Source organism: Osmerus eperlanus, chromosome 8 (assembly GCF_963692335.1).
Source record: "Osmerus eperlanus chromosome 8, fOsmEpe2.1, whole genome shotgun sequence".
Classification (NCBI taxonomy): domain Eukaryota; kingdom Metazoa; phylum Chordata; class Actinopteri; order Osmeriformes; family Osmeridae; genus Osmerus; species Osmerus eperlanus.
The window spans coordinates 20371690-20394123 of record NC_085025.1 but is presented as its reverse complement, the minus strand read 5'-3'; the positions used below and the strand labels follow the sequence as shown (position 1 = coordinate 20394123).

General features: G+C 41.0%; 2 protein-coding genes across 3 annotated transcripts in view; one reads left to right on the top strand and one right to left on the bottom strand.

The window, feature by feature from the left end:
- The first annotated feature begins 11241 nt into the window (after window positions 1-11241).
- LOC134025425 (NADH dehydrogenase [ubiquinone] 1 beta subcomplex subunit 1-like) lies at window positions 11242-12314 on the top strand. The gene is made up of 3 exons (XM_062468444.1): window positions 11242-11388; window positions 11903-12047; window positions 12142-12314. The coding sequence occupies exons 2-3, from the start codon at window positions 11908-11910 to the stop codon at window positions 12176-12178; spliced, it is 177 nt and encodes a 58-aa protein (XP_062324428.1). The 5' UTR covers window positions 11242-11388; window positions 11903-11907; the 3' UTR covers window positions 12179-12314.
- Window positions 12315-19721: 7407 nt separating this feature from the next.
- riox1 (ribosomal oxygenase 1) overlaps window positions 19722-22434 on the bottom strand; it is a 34781-nt gene continuing 32068 nt past the window's right edge. For both annotated transcript variants that reach the window (XM_062468466.1, XM_062468467.1), the window contains exons 10-16: window positions 21096-21274; window positions 20894-20998; window positions 20642-20783; window positions 20429-20549; window positions 20220-20319; window positions 20035-20121; window positions 19722-19907 (exon numbers count right to left, since the gene is read on the bottom strand). In XM_062468466.1, coding sequence (XP_062324450.1) covers window positions 19848-19907; window positions 20035-20121; window positions 20220-20319; window positions 20429-20549; window positions 20642-20783; window positions 20894-20998; window positions 21096-21274 — 794 coding nt within the window. In that variant the 3' untranslated portion in view covers window positions 19722-19847. The remainder of the gene's footprint in view (window positions 19908-20034; window positions 20122-20219; window positions 20320-20428; window positions 20550-20641; window positions 20784-20893; window positions 20999-21095; window positions 21275-22434) is intronic.

Here is a 22434-nt window from a genome sequence, read left to right as displayed (position 1 = left end):
AGCTTCTCCCACATTGTAGGCTATTTTAGCTCTTAGCTTTGTTAAGATGATGCAGTTCAGCTTCCACACTGCCTCTTTTGTGTGACTCACACATTTTTGAAATTCATTTCAGCTTGCGGGTATTTTCTCATTTCTCACTTTTATACTTTTTAAAATATTAAGGTTTTTGTGCAAATTATTCTCCCTTTAAAAGTAATGGTAAATCCTTTCAAATCATTGTTGGAATGCTGCTCCAGTCCCTTTCAAAAATACCTTTCGGTTGCTTTGAAGCTTCAGCTTATAACTTTCTACTAAATTTTCACTATTTTCAGCTTTTTTAGCGTGGTCAGCTATCCCCATTCAGGTTTTCAGCATTCTCACTGCTGTTTCGCAGGAACAGCCGTTTCTAGTTATTATTATTTTTATTTCTTTTTGCCCCCCTAAAACTCAGTCAATATTTGGCCTACATAGACAACGTAGGTGTCAAAAGTTTTGTCTTGGTAGCGATTGAGTTGCTTGTATTGGGATTTACGTTCCGTTTGCCGGTTTAAGTAGAAATTACGTTTTTGTGTCGAAAAGTGAAGCTAACGGTGGCTAACTTGCTAACCACAGTCAATGACGCTACTTACGTCACTAACGTCACGAAAACTCGCTTGACTACCTCTAGCAGAATATTAGTTTAGCAGCTCGTTAATTTCTGGGAGATAGCTAGGCTAACTATAGCTTTACTGCAAGGCAGCTGCAGAAACGCCACAAGCAAAGAGGCCAGGTGATAACTATTTACTAATTTTACTTTGTGATATGACACACAATTGTGATGTGTAATGTACAATATAAGCTGATATTATTAAGGAAGTACATCTACTTTCGGAAACAGTAGTCTACTATTTCACTGAAGTATTAGCATCATGACATTAGCCTGTGTTGCCCGGGCAACACATACTACAGTGGTCTATGATGTAGCGTTATGTTTTCAATCGTTAAAATAAACATTCCTCACATATACATTTTCGTTGTAGGGTTTATTCTGACATTAGTAAACGATTTGTTGGTGAAAAAACCATTACCTGTGGTTTCAAACCAGTGTAGCTCACTGCAACGCTGTAGCTTACGTGAGACACACTACAAAAACATCTAGCTTACACAACTGTAGGAAGTCAAACGGCGACAGAACATGTTCGGCACTCCCCTTACTTAAATCAAAAGTCTATCTAACTACTAACCTGAACTTCATTGCCACAGCCTAAACGTTGTCAATCTGTTCATGAAAATAATTAATTTCAGCTTAAACCGTACAACGGAACGTTAAATCCAATTCAACCAACGCAATCGCTACCAAGACGAACACAGCAGTAGTCTAGTACTGTACCGTAGTAGTACAATTTACCGGGCAGCTTCTCCACACAGGGCTATATCGCATTTTGCGTTGTTACTGACAATGATCGCTACCAGTGAGCTTTTTATGAATGAGCGATTTTCCACTAAATAAATGTCAAGCTTATTTACGTTTTGGGGGGCATATTTTCAGTTAGCAGATGGTACTGTTTGAATCGCGATTCCATCTTCTACTGCCGGGTAACGTCGTAGAATAATCTTCAAAGGGGGTTCTTTATTAATGAATGAATGCAATGAGTAGGCTAAATGCCTGAAAATATCATGAGAAGGGAAAAACTTAAAATGACGTTTAAGTCATAGAGATTAGGTCAATTTTTACACCGGTCTGCCCAATTTATTCGTTTGGTTTCAACGATGAGGCTGCCTCTTGCAGGGGAAATGAGAAGACATCTATTTCATTCTACACTTCACTCGTATTTTCAGTTGTAAATGAGCAGCAAAAAAAAAATGCTTTTAAATCTATGTCATCTTTATAAATAATAAGTATGCATTTTTATATAAAATATACAGAAATATCAGTTGTAAAAATGTCATTCAAAAACGGACCCCTGTGCAACCGACGCAAGCAAGCACACCCTACAATTTCCCCAGAAATTGTACCCTCTCTAGTTGTGACTGTAATCCGTTACGTTACTGAAAAAAAAAAAAAAAGATCAGATTACAGATAGTTTTGAAAAATATTGAGGATTACTTTGCGCTACTTTTACATTTGGGGAATAGTCGATTTTCTTTTGAAAAATGTATCCTTTTAAATTGCAAATTTGGCTGTTTTATCATTGGCCATTTTGTCCGTGACGTTTCTTGTTAAAACGTTTATTTAAAAAAACGCAATCGCAATGTCGCAGCAACAAACTGCATTTTTCACCTGGCGTTTCAACAACCAATTTGTTTTCAAGGAAGAAAAAGCCACAAATATATTGGTACAATGCAAGTTATGTTTGCTAGGGTGACCAGACGTCCTCTTTTGCCCGGACATGTCCTCTTTTTGAGACCTAAAAAATGCATCCGGCAGGGATTCCAAAATTGTCCGGGATTTTGCCTCGTCGGATATTTGTGCTTCTCTGGGTCTTTCACAAACTATTAGGCCCTTACAAGTTTTGGAAAGGGTATTTTCCTTACGTTCCACCTTCTTGTGCGAGCTCTGACTGTAGAGAGAACTGTCAATTTGATCAGATAGTGCGGCATGCATTACACGACCACCCCGATTTATTGACATAAATTGGGGTGACCTTTCTATTTATTTTGGAGTGCTACAGTATGTCTTGCTGCAACAGTTTCTGGGGTGCAACATCATTTGTTCTTTGATTTAGGCATATTCCAGGTTATGTAAACAAACTTCAACTGGTTATAAACTAGGTTTTGAAAGTAATCCAAAAGTAATGGAAAGTAATCAGATTACGTTACTGAGTCTGGGTAATCCAAAAGTTACGTTACTGATTACAATTGTGGATGGGTAACTAGTAACTGTAACGGATTACATTTAAAAAGTAACCCACCCAACCCTGTTCAATATAAGTCTATGGCTCATTCAGCTCCAGGTAAATCAGCAATCGGCCAATGTGCCCTTTTGTGGGGTGCTAGTTTACCCATTTCGGATTGGTTTCAAATTTAGCAAAAATCTGGAAAAATTATTCTATGAAAAAGCTAGTAGTATGAGCCAGGTTCGAGAATCGAACAAAAATTATTGGGGGAGATAGTTTTGTAAATGTTGACTGGAGTTAATAGAATAAAAACGACCGGATGAGCCGGGTGCCTGACCGGAAATGCAATACCACCTACATCCACCGGGGCCATTGCTTCAAGCCGAGGGGTGGGGGTCTGCCTTGAGGGTAGTGTTGGGAAGTTCGGATCATTTTACTGATTCGGTTCTTTGAATCTCGTTCAGTAAAATGAACAAATCATTTTTCGAGTCATTCGTTCATTTCAACAGGGGGGGGGGGGGGGGGGTTATCCGTCCACTGCAAACACGTATCATATTCTCATGTAGGTTAGTGCATGACATGTGCACCAGCAGATACTATTTTGAAAGAAATTCCTGCATTAAAATAATGTGTCATGACAGTTTGCATGATTTGGTAATTTATTATCACACTAGCATTTAATTATCACGGCAAACAATTACACTGCACTAAACTGTAAGTGTAAATGTAAAGTGAAAATAACAAAACCAGTCAGTATGATGACTTGAGCGAATATCATTCACGTCTTACTAAAACAGCGGCCACGCGAAAGGGAATGAGGTAACTGTTTCCTCTACTAAAAAATACAATGCGGGTCACGTGAAAATAGGATCCAAAGACTCGTAGAAAGACCAAGTCGGGAAATGAACGAATCGTTTGTTTCCTCCAGTACAGAGCCTTTGCAGGTCACGTGAAAAATTATCCAAAGACTCGTAGAATGACCGAGTCGGGAAATGAACGAATCGTTCGTTTCCTCTAGCTACCACTACAGAGCCTATGCAGGTCACGTGAAAAATGATCCAAAGACTCGTAGAAAGACCGAGTCAGGAAATGAACAAATCGTTCCCTCTAGCGTTTCCTCTAGCTACCACTACAGAGCCTATGCAGGTCACGTGAAAAATGATCCAAAGACTCGTACCCGAAGACCGAGTCGGGAAATGAACGAATCATTTCTGTTTACTTGGAAGAGCCTATGCAACAGTCCCGATGCGCGGCCACGAGAAAATGAACGAATCACTCTTTGAGAGGACTCATTACTCCCGAGTCCTTGTAAGGATTCGTTCAAAATGAACGAATCGTTCACAAACGACACATCACTACTTGAGGGCAGAAAGCTGCTGGCGATGGCGTCTCACACTGTTGAGACGCAGCAAAAGCCGGAAAATTTACCTTCCCACGTTTCTTTGGATCACCTCTTAGCTAAAGAAAAGGAAAGGTATGGACACAAACTGCAAGTGTTGGGCACTTGCGAACCATATACAGCCCCCGCAGCCCAGGCTGTGATGACTATGTGATATCATTAGGTGAGTTCGACTTCATGCCAATGGGATTCTCAGCTTCAAGTCAGCTGGCTGTCGGCGCCACCGCTGCATGAAGTCGAACGCACCTAATAGCTACTGTAAACTATCTAACCCCTCTCTCTCTTAAACAACTGCTCACTATTCAAACGGAAAGTCCTTTAATTTTTACTTATTACAACCTCGATTCCAAAAAAGTTGGGATGCTGTGAAAAACGTAAATAAAAACAAAGGACCAAATGAGTATGAAAAAGCTTAACACAAGCTTGTCTTAACACAAGCCTCACACATTGTCTTTGTTTTACATTCAGTTGAATATCGGTGTAAAGGAATTTCCAAATAATTGAATTCCAAATGCATTGAGTTTAGTTACATTTATTCATTTAGCAGACGCTTTTATCCAAAGCGACTTCCAAGAGAGAGCTTTACAAAGTGCATAGGTCACTGATCATAACAACGAGATAGCCACAAAACATTGCGAGTAGCCAAAACATGAAGCACACATTGTGAACAACCAAAATAAGTGCCAAAGGGAAGAACCATAAGAGCATGTAGTTAAACAAGTTACAATTAAACAACATGAACTGCTATAAGTGCAAGTGTACCTGTGGAAAAAAAGCAAGCAACAATAATAAAACAATATATCACAGCGAGTACAAAAATTTAAGTCAGTTACCACTAACCACAAGAGCAACAAGTCTCTAAGCAAGAGTCATTGTGATCCTTGAGGAAACTAACATCGGGTCAAGCGAACCATTCCTAAGTACCGTTGTACTCCCGGAACAAGTGCGTCTTGAGCCTTTTCTTGAAGGTGGAGAGACAGTCAGTGTCTCTGATGGAAGTGGGGAGTTGATTCCACCACTGGGGGGCCAGACAGGAGAAGAGCTTGTGTTGGGACCGGGCGGTCTTGAGCGGTGGGACCACCAGGCGGTTGTCTGAAGAAGACCGTAGGTGACGGGTGGGGGTGTAGGGCTGCAGGAGAGACTTGATGTAGACGGGTGCAGTCCCGTTCACTGCTCGGAAGGTCAATACCAGGGTCTTGAATCTGATACGGGCCATGATAGGTAGCCAGTTGAGAGAGATGAGGAGCGGGGTAACATGGGAGCGTCTGGGTAGATTGTAGACCAGGCGGGTCGCAGCGTTCTGAATCCTCTGAAGAGGGCGGGTTGCACATGCTGGGAGACCAGCGAGCAGCGAGTTGCAATAGTCCAACTTGGAGAGGACAAGTGCTTGGACTAGCAGCTGGGTGGAGTGCTCAGACAGGTATCTCCTGATCTTCCGGATGTTGTAGAGGGTGAATCTACACGACCGGGAGACCGCAGCAATGTGGGCCGTGAGGGAGAGCTCGTCCATGGTAACCCCAAGGTTCCTGGCAGAGGATGAAGGGGTCACCGTCGCAGATCCCAGGGTGATTTAGAGATCGTGGGAGATGGAGGGTTTAGCCGGGATGATGAGAAGTTCTGTTTTGGCGAGGTTCAGCTGGAGGTGGTGCTCGGTCTAGTTGTGTCTAACACAACAACCCAACTATTTAGCTAACTAGCTAATTTTAACTCACTACGACAACTGCAGTTGGTCGCCTCGATACACAACAAACTATGTCAAACCGATTAGATAAAGATGTGTTTTATGGCAAAAAATTCCATAATTCATATACCTGTATATTCTTGTGTTTACCTTTACTTGAGCTTGATGAAGTGTTAGCTGCCAATACGTGTATATTTGGACGGCTGGCATTGTTTGCCCTCCCCGGAGACAGAGGTAACGTTAGGTTTAATAGCACAAATCCACAATCTCCTCTTCTCTGGGTTTTCTTTAACAGACGAAATTCTAAAGAAACAGTGGCCAGGGGTGCATTTCCCGAAAGCATCGTAAGCCTAATTATACTACTCCGACTCCGTTTGTCTGTCTGTCCGTAACGGAGTCGGAGTAGTATAACAGGAGGAGTCAGGTGGCTGAGCGGTGAGGGAAGCGGGCTAGTAATCCGAACATTGCCAGTTCGATTCCGGGTCATGCCAACTGACGTTGTGTCCTTGGGCAAGGCACTTCACCCTACTTGCCTAGGGGGAATGTCCCTGTACTTACTGTAAGTCGCTCTGGATAAGAGCGTCTGCTAAATGACTAAATGTAAATGTAAATTAGGCTTACGATGCTTTTGGGAAACGCACCATGGAGCATCATGATATCATGATGTCATCTGACAAAATTACACTCATAATGAGTATAATTGATCAACCATCAATTAAAGTACAGTTGATTATTCATGTCAGAAACAATGATTCCATGTTGAAGACATTCATTACTTATTACTTATGTGTTTGTTATTACTTATGTGTTTGTCATTTGTCACAATGTCACTTGTAGCCAATATGTGAGAATCATGAGATTGCAAACATGGTCTTGGAAAGCTGTTGGCCTATTATTGCAAGATTGTAGATATAGTCAACACTAGAAAATAAGACAGTAAATATGTTGGATTGAGATGCTTGTATTTGTACATTGAATTATTTAGGCTGCAAGCTGGGACATGCCATGTGTGATACCATTTTTTAACCTTGTAGTTCAATCAAGTAGTAAATATAGGACTCGTATATATATTTGCCTATGGAAAGTGGAGTACCAAGAAGAGTTAAAAACCAAGGCACAAGTAATTTGAGAAATAGTTGTTTTATTGGAGTTTGTTCTCCCTGCTCCTGCTCCTCACATGGATCCAAGGTGAAAAAACAAAAACATGTAAGGATGGGCGACACAAGCAACACTGAATATATGATACAATACACAATTCAGCCTTTACTTAATTAAAATAAACATTATATGCTTAGGCTATAAGGTAACCTGAATTTGACACTACCTTGTTGGTTGGGCAGATGAATAGGCACAGAAATGGAGGGCCTTGTGAACTTCATCTTTTCAAATAAAAGCTTCCTCTCCTCAATTTGGAGACGAGCCCACTTAATTTCCAAGACCTCCTCTTGGTATTTAGCATCCTGTGTCGCTGATTGCAGGGTCCTGACACCGGTGTAAAACTCAGATGCAGCACAGTTTGCACGTTCACCTTATTGTCTTTTCCTTCATGTAGGATCATACAATGTACATTTAAAAGTACTCAAATAAGTAGCCTATAATAAATGTAAAACGTTTTCTGTAGCGACAGAAAATATTTTTTGTATACCGTAATTTGTCAATTATTTTGGTTAACGTTTTAATTTTAAAGTCTTAAAGGGGTGATTGACTGGGTTTTTTGGGTATTTCACACTGTTCCTTAAGGTCTCCGAATAGGGTATGTAACATTGGTTGGGCTGAAAATGGCCCAGGTGCTGTTCTATGCCCCCTGATACATCCTCTGAAATTTTCCCGGGAAAAAAACGCTAGGTTTTCTCCTTTTATGGTATGCTCATGAATATATAGATGAGCTGCGCGCTGATTGGTTGGTTTACAACGAGTGAAGCTGTGGAGCAAAGACGCAACACGGCCAACACTCACTGAAAAAACGAAGGTGGAGACTTGAAATAAAAACATACAAATAAATCTATTGTGTCTACACAACACTGTTTTCAACAGATTGACTAGATATCATTTGAAATTATTTTGTTAGTTGTTTCCACTTCTGTTGTCGAAGCAAACTGGATCGACTTAGGTGGGTAGAACGTTACAGCTTAGCAACCAAACTACAGTATATCGTGATTGAACTCAGCTTCAGTTAGCTAGATAAAAAATAACCTGCCAAAGATCTGGACAAACATGCATCGTGAATTGTAGATTTACATGTACGGGTTATATATGCGAATGAAACACAGTCAAGAACATAAAATAAAGCATTAGCCCCATTGCCAATAAACTAAATCATCTCACATTACCTATGCTCTTGCGTTAGCAAGTTAAACTAGTTTACATGCCTACTCTAGGTGTTTTCGCTATCTAGCTGTTCTTGCATTCCTTGCAAATCAGCGTTAATAAAAAGCAGATGAGCTAGAGTCTTGCTAACATTGACTCGACGGGCATGGCAGATGTTTGTCTATAACGTAGCTCTAGCGTAGAAGATCCCTGTGCAAGCAAACAGGATCGACTTAGGTGGGTAACGTTAGCACTAGCTACAGCTTACCAAACAAACTATCGTGATTCAACTCAGCTTGTTAGCTCTAGCTATCTTGTTGAAAAATAGATCTGGACAAACATGCATCTTGAATTGTGATTTACATGACAACACTGGTTATTTATTTGAATGAAACATAGTCAGGAACAAGAAATAACGTTAACCCCATTGCCAATAAACTAAATCATCACACATTCTACCGATGCTAGCTAGATACAGGCAGGATACGTTAGCATTGCTAATAACTGTTAGCGACAACATCATACAGCTTGCGGTTGTGATGAACCTTAGGTCGGAACAGCACCTATTTTCAGCAACAGCTTCATAGCAAATCCTGCTTTACATGTCCCAGGTTTTCAAAACTCCCCTCTGTGACATGGTCTGAGCAAATTAATACTTTAGCGTCGTACTTAATAGGGATATTCCCATAGATAAACATCAGCCATGCCTGTCTAGTGTCTTGTTATTTGGGAAGATGGTGAAAAGTGTCAGGATTCCCGGTACAGCCTGGAACACTGCATTTACGGCTCTCCATTTTCAATATCTTGAAAACTTATGAACTTTCTTATTTGTAATTTCTGTGGAAAAACCAAGCAGCGCGCAGTTATCTAAAAAAAGTGTCTGAGATCTACGCGACCTCCGTTTATGTTCCTGGACCAGAAAACCAGAGGGCGGGTAAATGTAAATTTTGGGGCGTGACAAAGTTGATGCTGCAAGTTGTGACGTCACAACTTGCACTGTTTCAAAAGTTAGCGTTTGCAAGTTGCAATTTCAAAAAGTGAAATTTTGATAGGAAAGATGGACTTTGAGGTTTACTGTATGTCTATTTTACACACCAAACTGTCATTTTTCAACTAGGACAAGGTAAAATCGGTTTTGCAATCCATCGCCCCTTTAAAGTTTCGTCAGAAGAATCACATTTCAGTACAATGGACAGGGTCTTGTTAAGTGGAACTTAAGAAACATGTACAATGGTTTTCCTTACGAGCATATTCGGGAAACGCACGTAAGAAATAACGATGGATCGTTATTTTGATCGTAGAGAACCCTCGTAACAGCTACGATCCATCGTTATCGAGAACAGCAGCCCAGGCTTGTCTCCTCTTCGATTACTGCATCCAATAGAACAACAACTATCCAGCATTTTGGCAACACAAAAGCAACAGACTCAAAAAAGATGTATGACTTTATAATGCGTGGCAGGCAGCGGAAAGTCTTTTTTGCCCTCCAAGGGGGCGTGCCCCTTGGAAAGTGACGTCACATGAATACTATGAATTGTAACAAGACGTGAAACATCATGCCACCCACACCAGCAACAAACCCAAAACACAACAGTTGCTCTGATGACTAATCGCAGGGCTGCCAACTCTCACGCATTGGCCGTGAGACACACGCATTTCAACCATTTCACACGCTCTCACGCCACACCTTGTATATCTCACGCTGAAAAGGCAACTCCAACCAACTAGCCCTGTTAACGTTGTAAACAGGGCTGGGGTGGGTAATCGGGAGAATCGGGAGAGTTCCCGGTGGGCCGCTTCACTTTTGGGCCGGTCGAGGATTTTTTGTTGTTGACATTTGTTACGTTAGTATGATCTTCTCTTGAAGTAGGCTACACACGTTCCGCATTCTGACACCTCAGCCTCTGCATGGGTTGTACCATGTGAGGGAGTTCTCCCCTCCCAAATAGAGTTGGTTGGGTCCATAGCCCGTCTTTTCCAAAAAGTTTTCTTAGATAGGCTATGGATAGCTGGGCCGGGGGGCCCTACCGTAACGATACGCGTCAGCGAGGATGGATGGGAGCAGGGCTGGAGTGATGGCATCACTAGACAAGGTTTTTTGATAAACGTCTATGTTTATTTTACATAAAGCTCAATTAAACTATTTTGCGCTCAAATAATGGCAATTTTTTTTTGCTTGTGCGGTATGCGCGCTCGCATTACGTGTGGAAGTCCCTATCTTGCATCACATCAGACCCATACGTCCTAGGTTTGGGCTAAGCCCATAATGTTTACAAAGTCTGGCTCCGTGCCTGATTAACACTCGGATCGTTAGCAGTCTCAAAAAATGTATCAATATAAAAAATAATACGATCCCTTTCTGTAATCATGATACCCCCCAGAAAAGTTCACTGAAGAGGGGGGGGGGGGGCAAATACCAAATCTCACTCCAAGGTTTTTGCAAAAGTTGGCAGACCTGTAATCGCAGCAGCATAATGTAACAAATATGCTTGTTCAAGTGGAATGTTGCAATGCGTCTTTATAGAATACCTGAATTACCCATTTGTTTTACTTTTTTCCATGCATTTGACGCCCAGTCACCCACTGACAGTATACAGGCTCAGCAAAATGCACGTGAATGTTTACTTCCTACTTGACTCGCCTTGAATATCGGGGTACACGATTGGGCGATTTTATGAAGGTGTCATATAAGATCTGATTGGATGCGGACCATAGTTGTCCGGAAAACATGCCTGTGTCGATAAATAAACAAAATGTTTGTTCTTTGAAAAATGTGCAAGAACTGGACATGCCAACTCATTTTAAAAGGGTTATAGAAAAGTTTTAAAGCGATACAGAAAAATCCAGCTCCTCTATCGCCAGGGATCGTTCAAATGCACGATTTTGAGCTTCGGCCCACCACGGTGCGTGCTCTGTTTGCCGCTGAATGTAAAAGGTCAATGGGTGATACCATGGTGATGTAGTGCCAATGTTGTTGACAACATGCACTCAAAATGTCCCCCACGTCTTTCACACCGCACTGTGTAATTATATTGTAAAATGTCTGTCTAGGTCACATCACGAAAATATTATTTACATTACGCTATTAATCCTTATTGATGTTGTTTAAATACACACGCACTGCATTTCAGAAGAGTTGGTAGAGTCCAATGCCCTCTGATGCCCAGTAATACCCAGCGATACAGGGGAAGAAAGGCCTTGACTTGGTAAAAGACAATAACTATTTCTCTAATGAATTTAGCGTGTTTGAAAAATGTTGATTGTTGAAATACTGTATTTTGTGTAATCAGTCAATGTATTGTTTAAACATTATAGGAATGGTATTACTCTGCAAGGTAGCCTACCGGGGTAAATATGTGCTAGCAATTACAGCTAGTAAGATAGCTACCTAGTCCAAGCTCGAAAAGCTTAACATTAAGCTTAAATAACTTGCTGATGTGAGTCGATGTGGTGTCACTATTGTAGCACTACGGTAACTACAGCTAAAGCTTGTTAACCACAAGTACAGCTAGCTAGTTAACCACAAAGTTAGCATCGTGCTAACATCACTAAGTCGGTGACCAATATTTATATTAACCTCATTGATTCTGACCGATTATCTAAAAATGTCAAAAACGGCAGCGAAAAGGGCATCATATTGTACTACGACATTGCGGTGTCGTTAGCGCAATCAAAACGATTGGCAAAGTTGCTTTGTTCAAAGCATGTCTTTTATTACAGGAAACATGATGAACTTTGCAGCCCTTGTTCGTGAGCATTGGGCTAACATACTTGTACCCATTGGCTTTGTGATCGGAATTTACATGGACCGAGCACAAGACATGAAGTTGACGGCATTCAGGAATAAAAGTGCCCTATACAGCAGGTATGATCTTACAAATCAGTAGCGTTCACTTAACATGACATGTATCGTCTGTGCCTTACCCTTCAACCTTTAAGTATGTCTATCTTCTTCACAGGGAACTAAAGCCAGGCGAGGAGGTGACCTGGAAATAGACCTGTCTGTCTTGGAATATTTAGTGTCCCTATGTCCTGTTGTGCAATTATATGGTCGTCTCATCTGCTATCTAGAATTCTTTATCATTTATGGGATGTATCAACCAATTATAAACTTACCTTTTGTCATCAAAAACTGTTAGAAGTACTTTTCATTTTATTCGTATTGCTATGTAATAACTGAATTGGACTATTAGGATTCATGACCAAGGGTCCCATATCCTAGTCTCACAACTCAAGACCACTACTCCGGGGTGGCGCCAGATAATTTTTAATGCAGGTGCTGAGGGGGTGCTAGATCAATGACAGGGCGAGCAGCACAATTATATATATATTGAGGAGTTAAACAAAGTTTCCCCTGTTTGCTGAGTGCTCATCCTCTCTGTGGCCACACGGAGCAATGCCTTGACATGCCGTATAGCGCAAACTTTCCACCACAACCATCAAATAGTGCCGATTTTCTTCGACCACTTTAAAATGTCCCTTATCAATAATGTTCAGTATTTTTGAAACATCTTGTATCCTCTGTTTAAATTCACAGCATGCCTCCATAGAGAACTTGTGGCACTAACATTATGTGCTTTAAAACTCTGCTGTGCTTAACGCCAGTTCTGGAATCCAGAAATTGTGAACTATGGCTCTAGATCAGTAGTTCTTAACCCTGTCCTCAGGGAACCCCTGTCCTGCATGTTTTAGATGTTTCCCTGCTCCAACACACCTGATTCAAACAAATGGGTCGTTATCTAGCTCTGTAAAGCCTGGTAACAAGCATGCATTTGAATCAGGTGTGTTGGAGCCAAGAAATATCTAATACATGCAGGACAGGGGTTCCCTGAGGACAGGTCGAAGAACCACTGCTCTAAATGGAAACCATGGACAACCGCAGATGCAAAATGCTGTATTCTTATCAACAGAATACTCCAGCCAGTCAAATTGGTCAAACCATCCAGACTGGAAGCTTCTTTGCTGGTTTTCCAAACATCTGGGCTGGGTATTTACGGATAGGGCGTCTTCATCTGGTTTCTGTCTTAAATCCATAGGCCTGTTAACACTTGTCCTTGTGATGCTAATTTGAATGGAACTTGCAGTTGTGCTAGCTGCCGTCTGCATCCGCGGCAAACGCATCAGCGGACTGCTCTGTGTCAGACTTCGTACAATTAACATCCAATTCTGAAACGTTGTCAACCTCAGGTTGAGGTAAATTTATGTTCTCATTTTCACGAACTAAATTAGAATTACGAGATCGCTTACTTGGCAGAAGGAACCGCTCCATCTTTTCTTAATAAAATTATATTACATTATGAATGAAAAGCGTGGCAGTGTAGTTACAATTCACGTGACATGCCATGTCAGATGTCGCATATAAGTTGATGACAATCAAAATCGAAATAACTTAATATCTAGACTCGAAATAACATGTTTTATTTTAAAAAATTTTATACCATGCGGTTCAGGGCTTCCATAGAATACAGCCTGAATATAATTTCTTCCAGAAATTATTTTTGGTGGTGCTATCGGGGTGCTTTGGCCTTTCTCGGGGGTGCTGAAGAATCAGAAATGGTTTTAATTGCCATGAAAGTTTGCACAGACAAGGAATTTAATTTGGCAGGAAGGTGCATACATTCAACATATGAGTAAATCTTAGATAAGTGGTGTAAGTTAGCACCTGCTAGCCCTTCCCTAGCACCGCCCATGCCACTACTCATCATTCACATAGGCCTCCTCAAATAAATTATCCACCAACTCTGCTCACCCTGTGGGGCTCAGACAGGTAATAAACAAGCAAAGTGTCCAGTAAGATACTGATGACTCATCAGATGCTCTCTTGAAGTAATTTGGCGTTTGATGTTGTTGGTGGAGAGCACTGTCTAACAAGCTGGTAAAAAATCTCCCATCTGTGTTCAATTGGGTTAAGATCCAGTGACTGCAAATACCATAGCACATTAATTACATCATTTTTATACTCAAAATTTAGAGACCCCTTGTGCCCTATGAATAGGGTCATTGTATTCCTGGAAGAAACCCCTCCCATCAGAATATACATAGGAAAATAGAGGCAATCACTAGAATAACTATTTATTCCTATAGATCAGGAGTGTCAAACACATATTCACCGAGGGCCACATCAGCATGGTTGTCCTTAAAGGGCCAGTTGTAACTACGATGTAAAAGCAGTGTTAGCTTTTGTCAGGGCCTATTCTGCTGCAATTGCAGTCCGCCTTTTAATTCTTGGACAATCTGCTGTTTTCTTGGACGATAAATTTGGCATATTTATCTCCCTGTTAGATGTCAAAAATGCAGACGGAGATTGTACTCTTAAACGACCGACACCGCCTTATAACACAAAATACATTCCGTTTTTTATCCTTGAAGCACAAACATTCGCTTTCCCATCTTTATTGAAACTGCCTTCCATCCAGGCAGGGATGCAGCTTACTTTGTCTGGGGTGCAGTGAACATTTTTGGGGGGTATGATTACGGAAGGGGATCGTCTTGTTTTTTATATTGATAGGCCTACCATTTTGGAGACTGCTTATTCATCCGATTGTTTATCAGGCGCGGAGCCAGGCGTTGTAAACATTCGGGGATTAGCCCAAACCTAGGATGTATTCTGGGTTTGTTGTGATGCTAGATAGGGACTTAACCCTTGTGTTATCTTCGGGTCATTCTGACCCATCAGTCATTGTGACCCACTGTCGTATTGCGACAAATTTACCTCATACAAAAACAAAGTGAAGCATTTTCTTTTAACTGTCGGGCTGTCTCAGACCCCCCACATTGCAATGGTTAAAAGAAAATTATTTTTATTTGTTTTTGTATTGGGTGAAATTGGGTAAACACAACGATGGTTCGTTGTGAACCTTTGGGTCATGTGACCCGAAGGCAGCACGAGGGTTAATGCGAGCGCGCACAGCGCGAGAGCAAACATTTTTATCCTTTATTTGAGCGCAGAATAGCTTTTTGAGCTTTACGTAAAATAAACATTGCCGTTTTCCAATTGGTAAAACCTTGTCTTGTGAAGATGAAGTCTATCATTTCTGGCTCCAAATTGTCGACAGGGGAAGCAGAAAAACATGCTAGCTTGGCTGAGTACTCTAACCAAGTTCGAGAGCGATATCAACTTGGGTAGAATGCCCGAGGACATTAAATTGGCTGAAAATGCGCATGAGGTACGTTTGCAGAACCGGCTGCATTGGAGTGCTGTAATTCAAACCATGCTCGCCTCACCCAGTTACACTTTGCGTTAAAGATCCCGTAAAGCAAATTCCATGATTTGCTTCTCAGTACATTATATACGTGTGAAATGAGTTCCTGAAAGCATGTGCAAAGCGCGAAAACTTTGTCGCACTGAAATGTAGAGTTAGTTTCTCCAGTTTTCAGATCAGGTTTTAATGGGCGGAGCCTAAAAATTACCTATCTAGTCATTTTGACCCATTTACGTCAGATCACTGAATGGCTCCTCCTGTACTGTTATTGTAGCTTACATCAGCTAGCTAGCTAGCTTCAGGATTTCTCCCTCCACCCGCAATTGAATCTTCCCTGGATGCAAGAACTACAGCTGCGCTGCAACGCTATTTAATTTCCCTATTGATGAGGAAAAGAAAAATAGGTGGATTGATTTTGTGAAGAGCCACGCTGATGGAAAGCTTCGGATAAACTCCAACAGCCGCCTCTGCAGTGACCATTTCACGGCGGATAATTTTAACATGGACCAGAGACAGACGGGGTTCAGGGACACACGGCTTCTCTTGCAGCGCGGAGCCGTACCGAGCATCGCTCTTCCGGCAGTTCCTCCTCCGGTCGCACCTGGACCACCCACCGCCGCCAGCAGTTCATCACTCAGTTCTGTGTGCTTGTTATAATTATACTAGATAACTTTTCCAGAGGTATCTCTGCTATGAGTTAGTGCAAACCGCTAACTTGATATTAGGCTACTCGGTGTAGAATGATGGTAGCTATGTGCTAGAAGTAGTTGGAGAGCTCACTGCTGTCTCTGGTGTCTACTTTTACTCCTTTGTTACAGCTCAGGGGAACATTTCATTTATATGCATCTGTATTAGGGATGTGCATCTCCATCACTGAGGACAATGCGATACACATCTCGATGCACTGCCAACAATCCGATACATTAGATTGTTACAAAAGATACATAAAAAGCAACTACTAATGCGATACTATTCACCCCTATTGCGATGCAGTGCGATTCGACACGATGCGATTCAATGAGATGCGATGCAAAAGAATATGATGCTATGCAATTTAATATGGTACCTAAAGATTTATTTGTCAGACAGCAATCATCAATTAACTAAACGAGTGAAAGGTTTACTTCACATATTAAACAGTCTCTGACAAAAGATAAAATAACATCAGGCCTGGACCTTGCCTTAAACCAGTCCTTCTTTCCTGTTGTGTTCTCTGAATGTAAAAAAGGGTAAACTATTACTGGCAGTCACAAGCTGCTGTAAACAGTCATAACACCACACACTAAATTGAACTCATACGTCCTACTTTAAGGTTTTTCGCAATGACTCAGCTATTTCTCGTCTTACTTTGTTGTACACAACAGGGATTTGTTTCTCGGAGAATAGCTTCCTATTCTTGCTAGGGGTACCGGACGGTGGAGCTAGCCACTGACTGTAGCCATAGCTGAATCCGAAGGGGAGGCAGACGTCTCCACTCAAATACCATGTAGCCTCTTCAGGTGACCTAAATTAGCCGTGCTCCCTGTGTACTTTATAGCAGCACGACATATCTTGCCAATTGCATGGGTCTTGTCAAATTGCCCATCTTTCTTTTAAAATCCGAAGTGTTGCCAAACCTTGGATTTATTGCAATTCGTAGGAACGTGTAATTCGCCATGATAACACTCGCCCGAACGCGCCTCCAACTCGCGCAAAACTTGGCCGAGAGACTTGACGAGAATCGGCCACTGACAGCAGTGGAGATGAGAGCGCGAGAGGAGGAATCTATCTAAATATAAAATTATTGGTCACAAATCATTGGTCACATTTCTAAATACTAAATGGTGTTCGCTTACACACGATTCTATAAAAATACATCGGATTATACCGATGCAAAAATGTTAGAAACGATGCATCGCGATTCATCCCAAATTGTATCCGGTGAACACTTTTGATCCATCGATCCACGATGCGATTTTGAGCCATCGCATCGTGAGCTTTTATGCCGATGCATCAATGCGAACCGGTAAATCTTCCCATCCCTAATCTGTGTGTTTCACTCATTGAACAAATAAATTCTAATTTTATACTGTTTTGTTCGGGCTTGACGTAGCGTAGCGTCCATTATCTGGGTCGTAGCTAGGTAGCGAGGGGCAGAGCTTCAGGTCTTTCAGGCGATACGCCACCCCAGTCTCAAGCAGAGAAGAGTGCTGATCACAATTTCAAAGCCTAATTTAACATACTTGTCTGTGTTTTTTTTTCATGCGAATTTGGATGGGTAATTAATACACATTCTTCTGTGGTGTGGTGAATTTAAAACTAGTTTTCAATTCCATTTTACAGGATCTTTAAACACTGATGTGTATACAATTCTGTCTAGAGGCGGGATGTCGTCACTTTGCCGTAACATAATCGGAATGCATTGTGAGAGATGTAGTTTATGGTCAATGCACGCTGTAAAGCAGCAGACTTATTTCTATACACCATTTAAGCTTCCGCGGGCCACATAAAATGATTTAGGCCCGCCGGCCTTGAGTTTCACACGTGCTATAGATCTAAATGCAGATGACACTTCGGTCACTGTGTTAAGCAGTCTTCTTGATTTAAGGTCAAGCTGTCACTGTTTAAATTTTTCATGTAGCCTACATTAACAAGTTATTGGCAATATTGATTCTCATACTCTCTTAATGCAATGTAAACAAGAATGTACAGTATTTACTAATATAAACCTAACAAGGTAACAGTGTAAACCTAATGTAATGAACACAATATAAATCAAATAATGTAAAAACAGTACGTGCATTGACATGGTAAATTATGCTGCACACCTAATCTGCTCTAGAGTAGGTTATGTTCTAGATATATATATATATAGTGCAAACACTGCCCCTGTGAGCATGCTCATAACTAAATTTGGGGAATTACTTAAATTGATGACCACCGTCATGACACCACTTATGCATAATTGTGGTTGTGAAGCCAGCTAACAAAAACATATCCAGGGAATGTTGAACTTGGTTTGTAGAATAGGCCCTTCTTGCTTATGTTGACCCACAGGAACCTAAAGTCACTGTCAATGTTGAGGGGGCTGTGATCTGCCCAGTCTTTGTGTTCAACAATCCCCTCCATTTAGCTGACATACTTGCAATATGATTTATTGCTGAACACAACATGATGATGGAAAACAGATATGCATGTCTCGAATGTTGTAAGTGTGGCGCTCCTACATTTGGTTTGGTCATAACTCAAAAGGTAATTAAAACAGCGTTTATGTCATCTAAATCCCTGCTTTGACAGTCTGTAAGAGAAAAGGGTATGTATATAGGGTACGATGGGCTACTTAGCCCCCCTTAGAACAATGTCTCACTGGTACTGACACAAAAAAGCAACGTTTGGGGAAACAAGGGTATGTACATGAAGAAAATGTTGAGTTGATGGTGAAATGTTGTTTTGAGTAAATGTTTTATTTATTTATTGTACTGGGATAACATGGCCCTCCAAAGAGGTAACTGGGTACAACTCACACGCATGTTCTCTTGAGTTCGTGTAGGCAGAAATGTCCCCATTTTTTGGTAGACAAAGAATAATTTAACTATTGTTTTTGGCAGTCTAAGTAAAACTTAGTTTTACTTTGAACGTGAGCCCAGGGGTGTTCCGTCTCCTCCGAATCACCCGTTGAGTAAAAGTATGTTGCATTAAAAGTACTCGTACAATTTATTCAAAAAGTTACTGAAATAAATGTAACAGATGAAATATACCCACCTCTATGCAAGGGTGATAACTCTCATTAGGCCATCTTATAGTTGTCAGCAATTCAGCCAATAACGTGGTCAGCTAACAACAATGGTGTCTACTGGGGCACAGGCCCCTCATTACTCATAACGTTTTTTTCTTCCAAGTTTGCTGCGTACAAGAAGTGTGCAACGCAATGCACTATTGAAACTTACCTTGATTAACCCACTATACAGACAGTTCAGGGACGTAAGTTTAATATCAGCTTTGGCAGGGACATCAATTGTTAATGTGAGCGCACTGGACTGCATAATCTAAATTAATGCACTGACTAAAAGTAAATTGTAAAACTCAAACTTGAGATTTTACAGTGGCATAGCAGATTTATACATGGGCACGTGCCACAGTAAAAAGGGTCTAGCGATGCCCCTGGTATCGGAACTGTGTGTGCCTCAATAAGTCACTTCAATGTTCTCTTCAATATCTTAATCCAACTCAGCATGCTCAGCATATTTTATACATGCCACAAACCATTTTAAGACTTGAATGCAGTAAAATTGTATGAAAACATCTGTATTACTCTGTACATACCCCAAATCCAAAATGTTGAAACAACTTTGACACAGTAACATATAAGGTTTATTTCAGAACAATGAACAAGATAAAGTATATCATATTCTGAAAGTGACATGGCATTGGCAACTGTAGCAGCACAGATTCTGAAGACTAACCTTGAACACATTTGTCAATGGTTACAGAGGAGCTGCTGTGTGAATAATTGCTCTCTCAAACAGAACCTCAGCCAAGGAAATCTAGAAGATAAAATAAAGTTCATGTTATTTTCTAAAAAAGAAAATACATATAGGCTTACCCCTTAAAACTGTATGGCGCAAAATATTAGTGTTTCGCACTTAACTACACCACTTGCCAATAACACACCTTGACCTCAGATGATTCACATGGTAGGCTGCCCACTGTCACATATTCTGGATAAGAATTGATCAGATACTCCATGGCATCGGTATGCTATTAAGGGAAGATGTTTGAATACAATGCATCAGTCACACATACTATAGACAATGATAGTGTAAATAAAAAAAGTTATAAGACGTCCTCAATCATACCTCTGGTTTTATTTCAAAGCTCTTAGGCTCTTCTTTGTGATAAACCCTGGAGTTATCAGCAGTGTAGTAAAGATGGACTGCCTCACCATCACTACACAATCTGTGAATGTATAAAGATGTATTGCAATGTGTTGTCACAAACGGAACCGTTTGATTGATTGTTCAAATAGATGTCATCAATGGGATTCAATAGTCATGAGAAGTAATACCTGGCACACCCAGCACGAATTAGACGAACTCTGGTCTGGCTCCTGATGTGTCTGCCCACATCCTTGGCCTCCCCATCCTGCCACCTGGTAGGAGCACCATGCACACTGGTCTCATGTTCCTCTGGAAGACATCATTATACTGTTAAAGCTCTGGGGTGAAAATTATTCACAGAAGAACATGTTTGAAGAACAACATGATACTGTGTCAATTACCTGGAGTAAGCATGGGGGGCAGGCAATCATGGAAGAAGTGTATTGCCTTTTGATCCACAGCAGCATCCACAGGGGCATAAGTGGACAACTTCTTTATCAGTCTGTCTATATGAGATAGAAACTGGGTCCTGCGTGGATCATCCTAGATTAACAATCACGTTACATGGTTTCATAGGTTGTTTCATGGGATTGATAACTGACAATCATAATCAATACATATACATACACACACCAACACATTCACTGGGGTACCTTGTCTGAGTTTTGGACTCCCATGAATGTCAGGTAATCCAGAGGTAGTCCTCGTCTAAACTCAACATCCTCCTCCATGGCCATCTCCAGTGCTGCTGGGACCACCTAATAATTAGAGCGAATGTAGCAATATCACTAACACAACTCGGTAATAACACAATTACACTGATAATTCACATGCTTTGTATAGTATATTGCAAACCTTCATCAACACGTCTCCCCAGCTGTTTTTCTGGTAAGAGGAGATGGTGATGTGAAGGGAGTGTGTATCTGGGAGGCAGTTTCCCTGGTGAATGAACCCCCTTGGAAAATAAAGGAGGTCTCCAGCCTCCAGCACCACCTCCAAGATGGGCTTCCCAATCTCTGATTGGCTAAAGTTGGCTGCAGAATGAGGAATTTGATTAGTATAACCAAATAACCAATGAAATATTGCCTATTCAACGGCATGTTTAAAAAAAAAAACATTAATTTATGGTAGAGATAATCTCGATATTTAATTACAGAACAAGTTTTTTCCATTCATTTACAACAATAACAATAAAATCACAAGCTGCAACACAACCCCAGATGCATAAGACAAAAACATGCAAAACGAAGCAAATCAACGACACTCAATACTAAACTTGATACAGCAGTCTAACCCGAGTTTAGTCTTAATTCCTGCTGCCACTGTCTTCTAATGCATTCTGTGGATTGATCAAGTTCTATACAGGACATCTGGTATACATATGGAGGTAATTATTCTGGAGAGGTTGTGTGAGTATTTCCTGGTTTGGAAACTGGTTCGCCCTGCTCATATTCAGTCTTTGCTATTTCCTTCCCCCAAAATGTATTTAACTGGACTCGGGCATCTATACCACGCAATTATATACCACTCAAACCCAGTAACAGTTTCTTTTCACAGGCAGTCAGGTTGCCGAACAGTTAACGCTCACAGTGTTCACAGTGGTGTCGTCATGTAATGTTTTCGTGTATGTAGTGTATACGTATAAATATATAATGTATGCATTTTTTTTAACAATATATTTGAAGAGCATTTCTGCCTTCATTATTTTCGATGGGGATGGTGTGTGTGTGCGCGTGTGTGTGTGTGGTGGGGGGCTGGGCCAGATTTGGCCCGCCACTGGGGTGCCCCATTTTGTTGTATTTTTTAAGCACGACAATAAACTTGACTTTGAACTTGTATATCTCTAAGGATAAAATATATTAAAAGCAGAGTAGGCACGTTTTGCAAACTTAGCAATATTGGCTTGAGTTTGAATCTGAATCTCAGTATCCAGAGTGCTTGAGACAAGTTATTGAGTTTCCAATTTAGCATATTTGCTAACTAACAAAGTAACCCACAACCCATGGATTCTGTGGCCATCCAATATTTTCTGGATCATGGTGTACCCACTCACAACTACCGTGACTAAAACTGTATAAACAGATATTTGGGACTCCTAGGCTGTCCTGTTCCTTCAGGCGCTGTAACCAGTTTTTTGGATGGAACTCATTCACTAATACATGTGGAGAAATTCTTTTCTTTGCTCACAAAATAA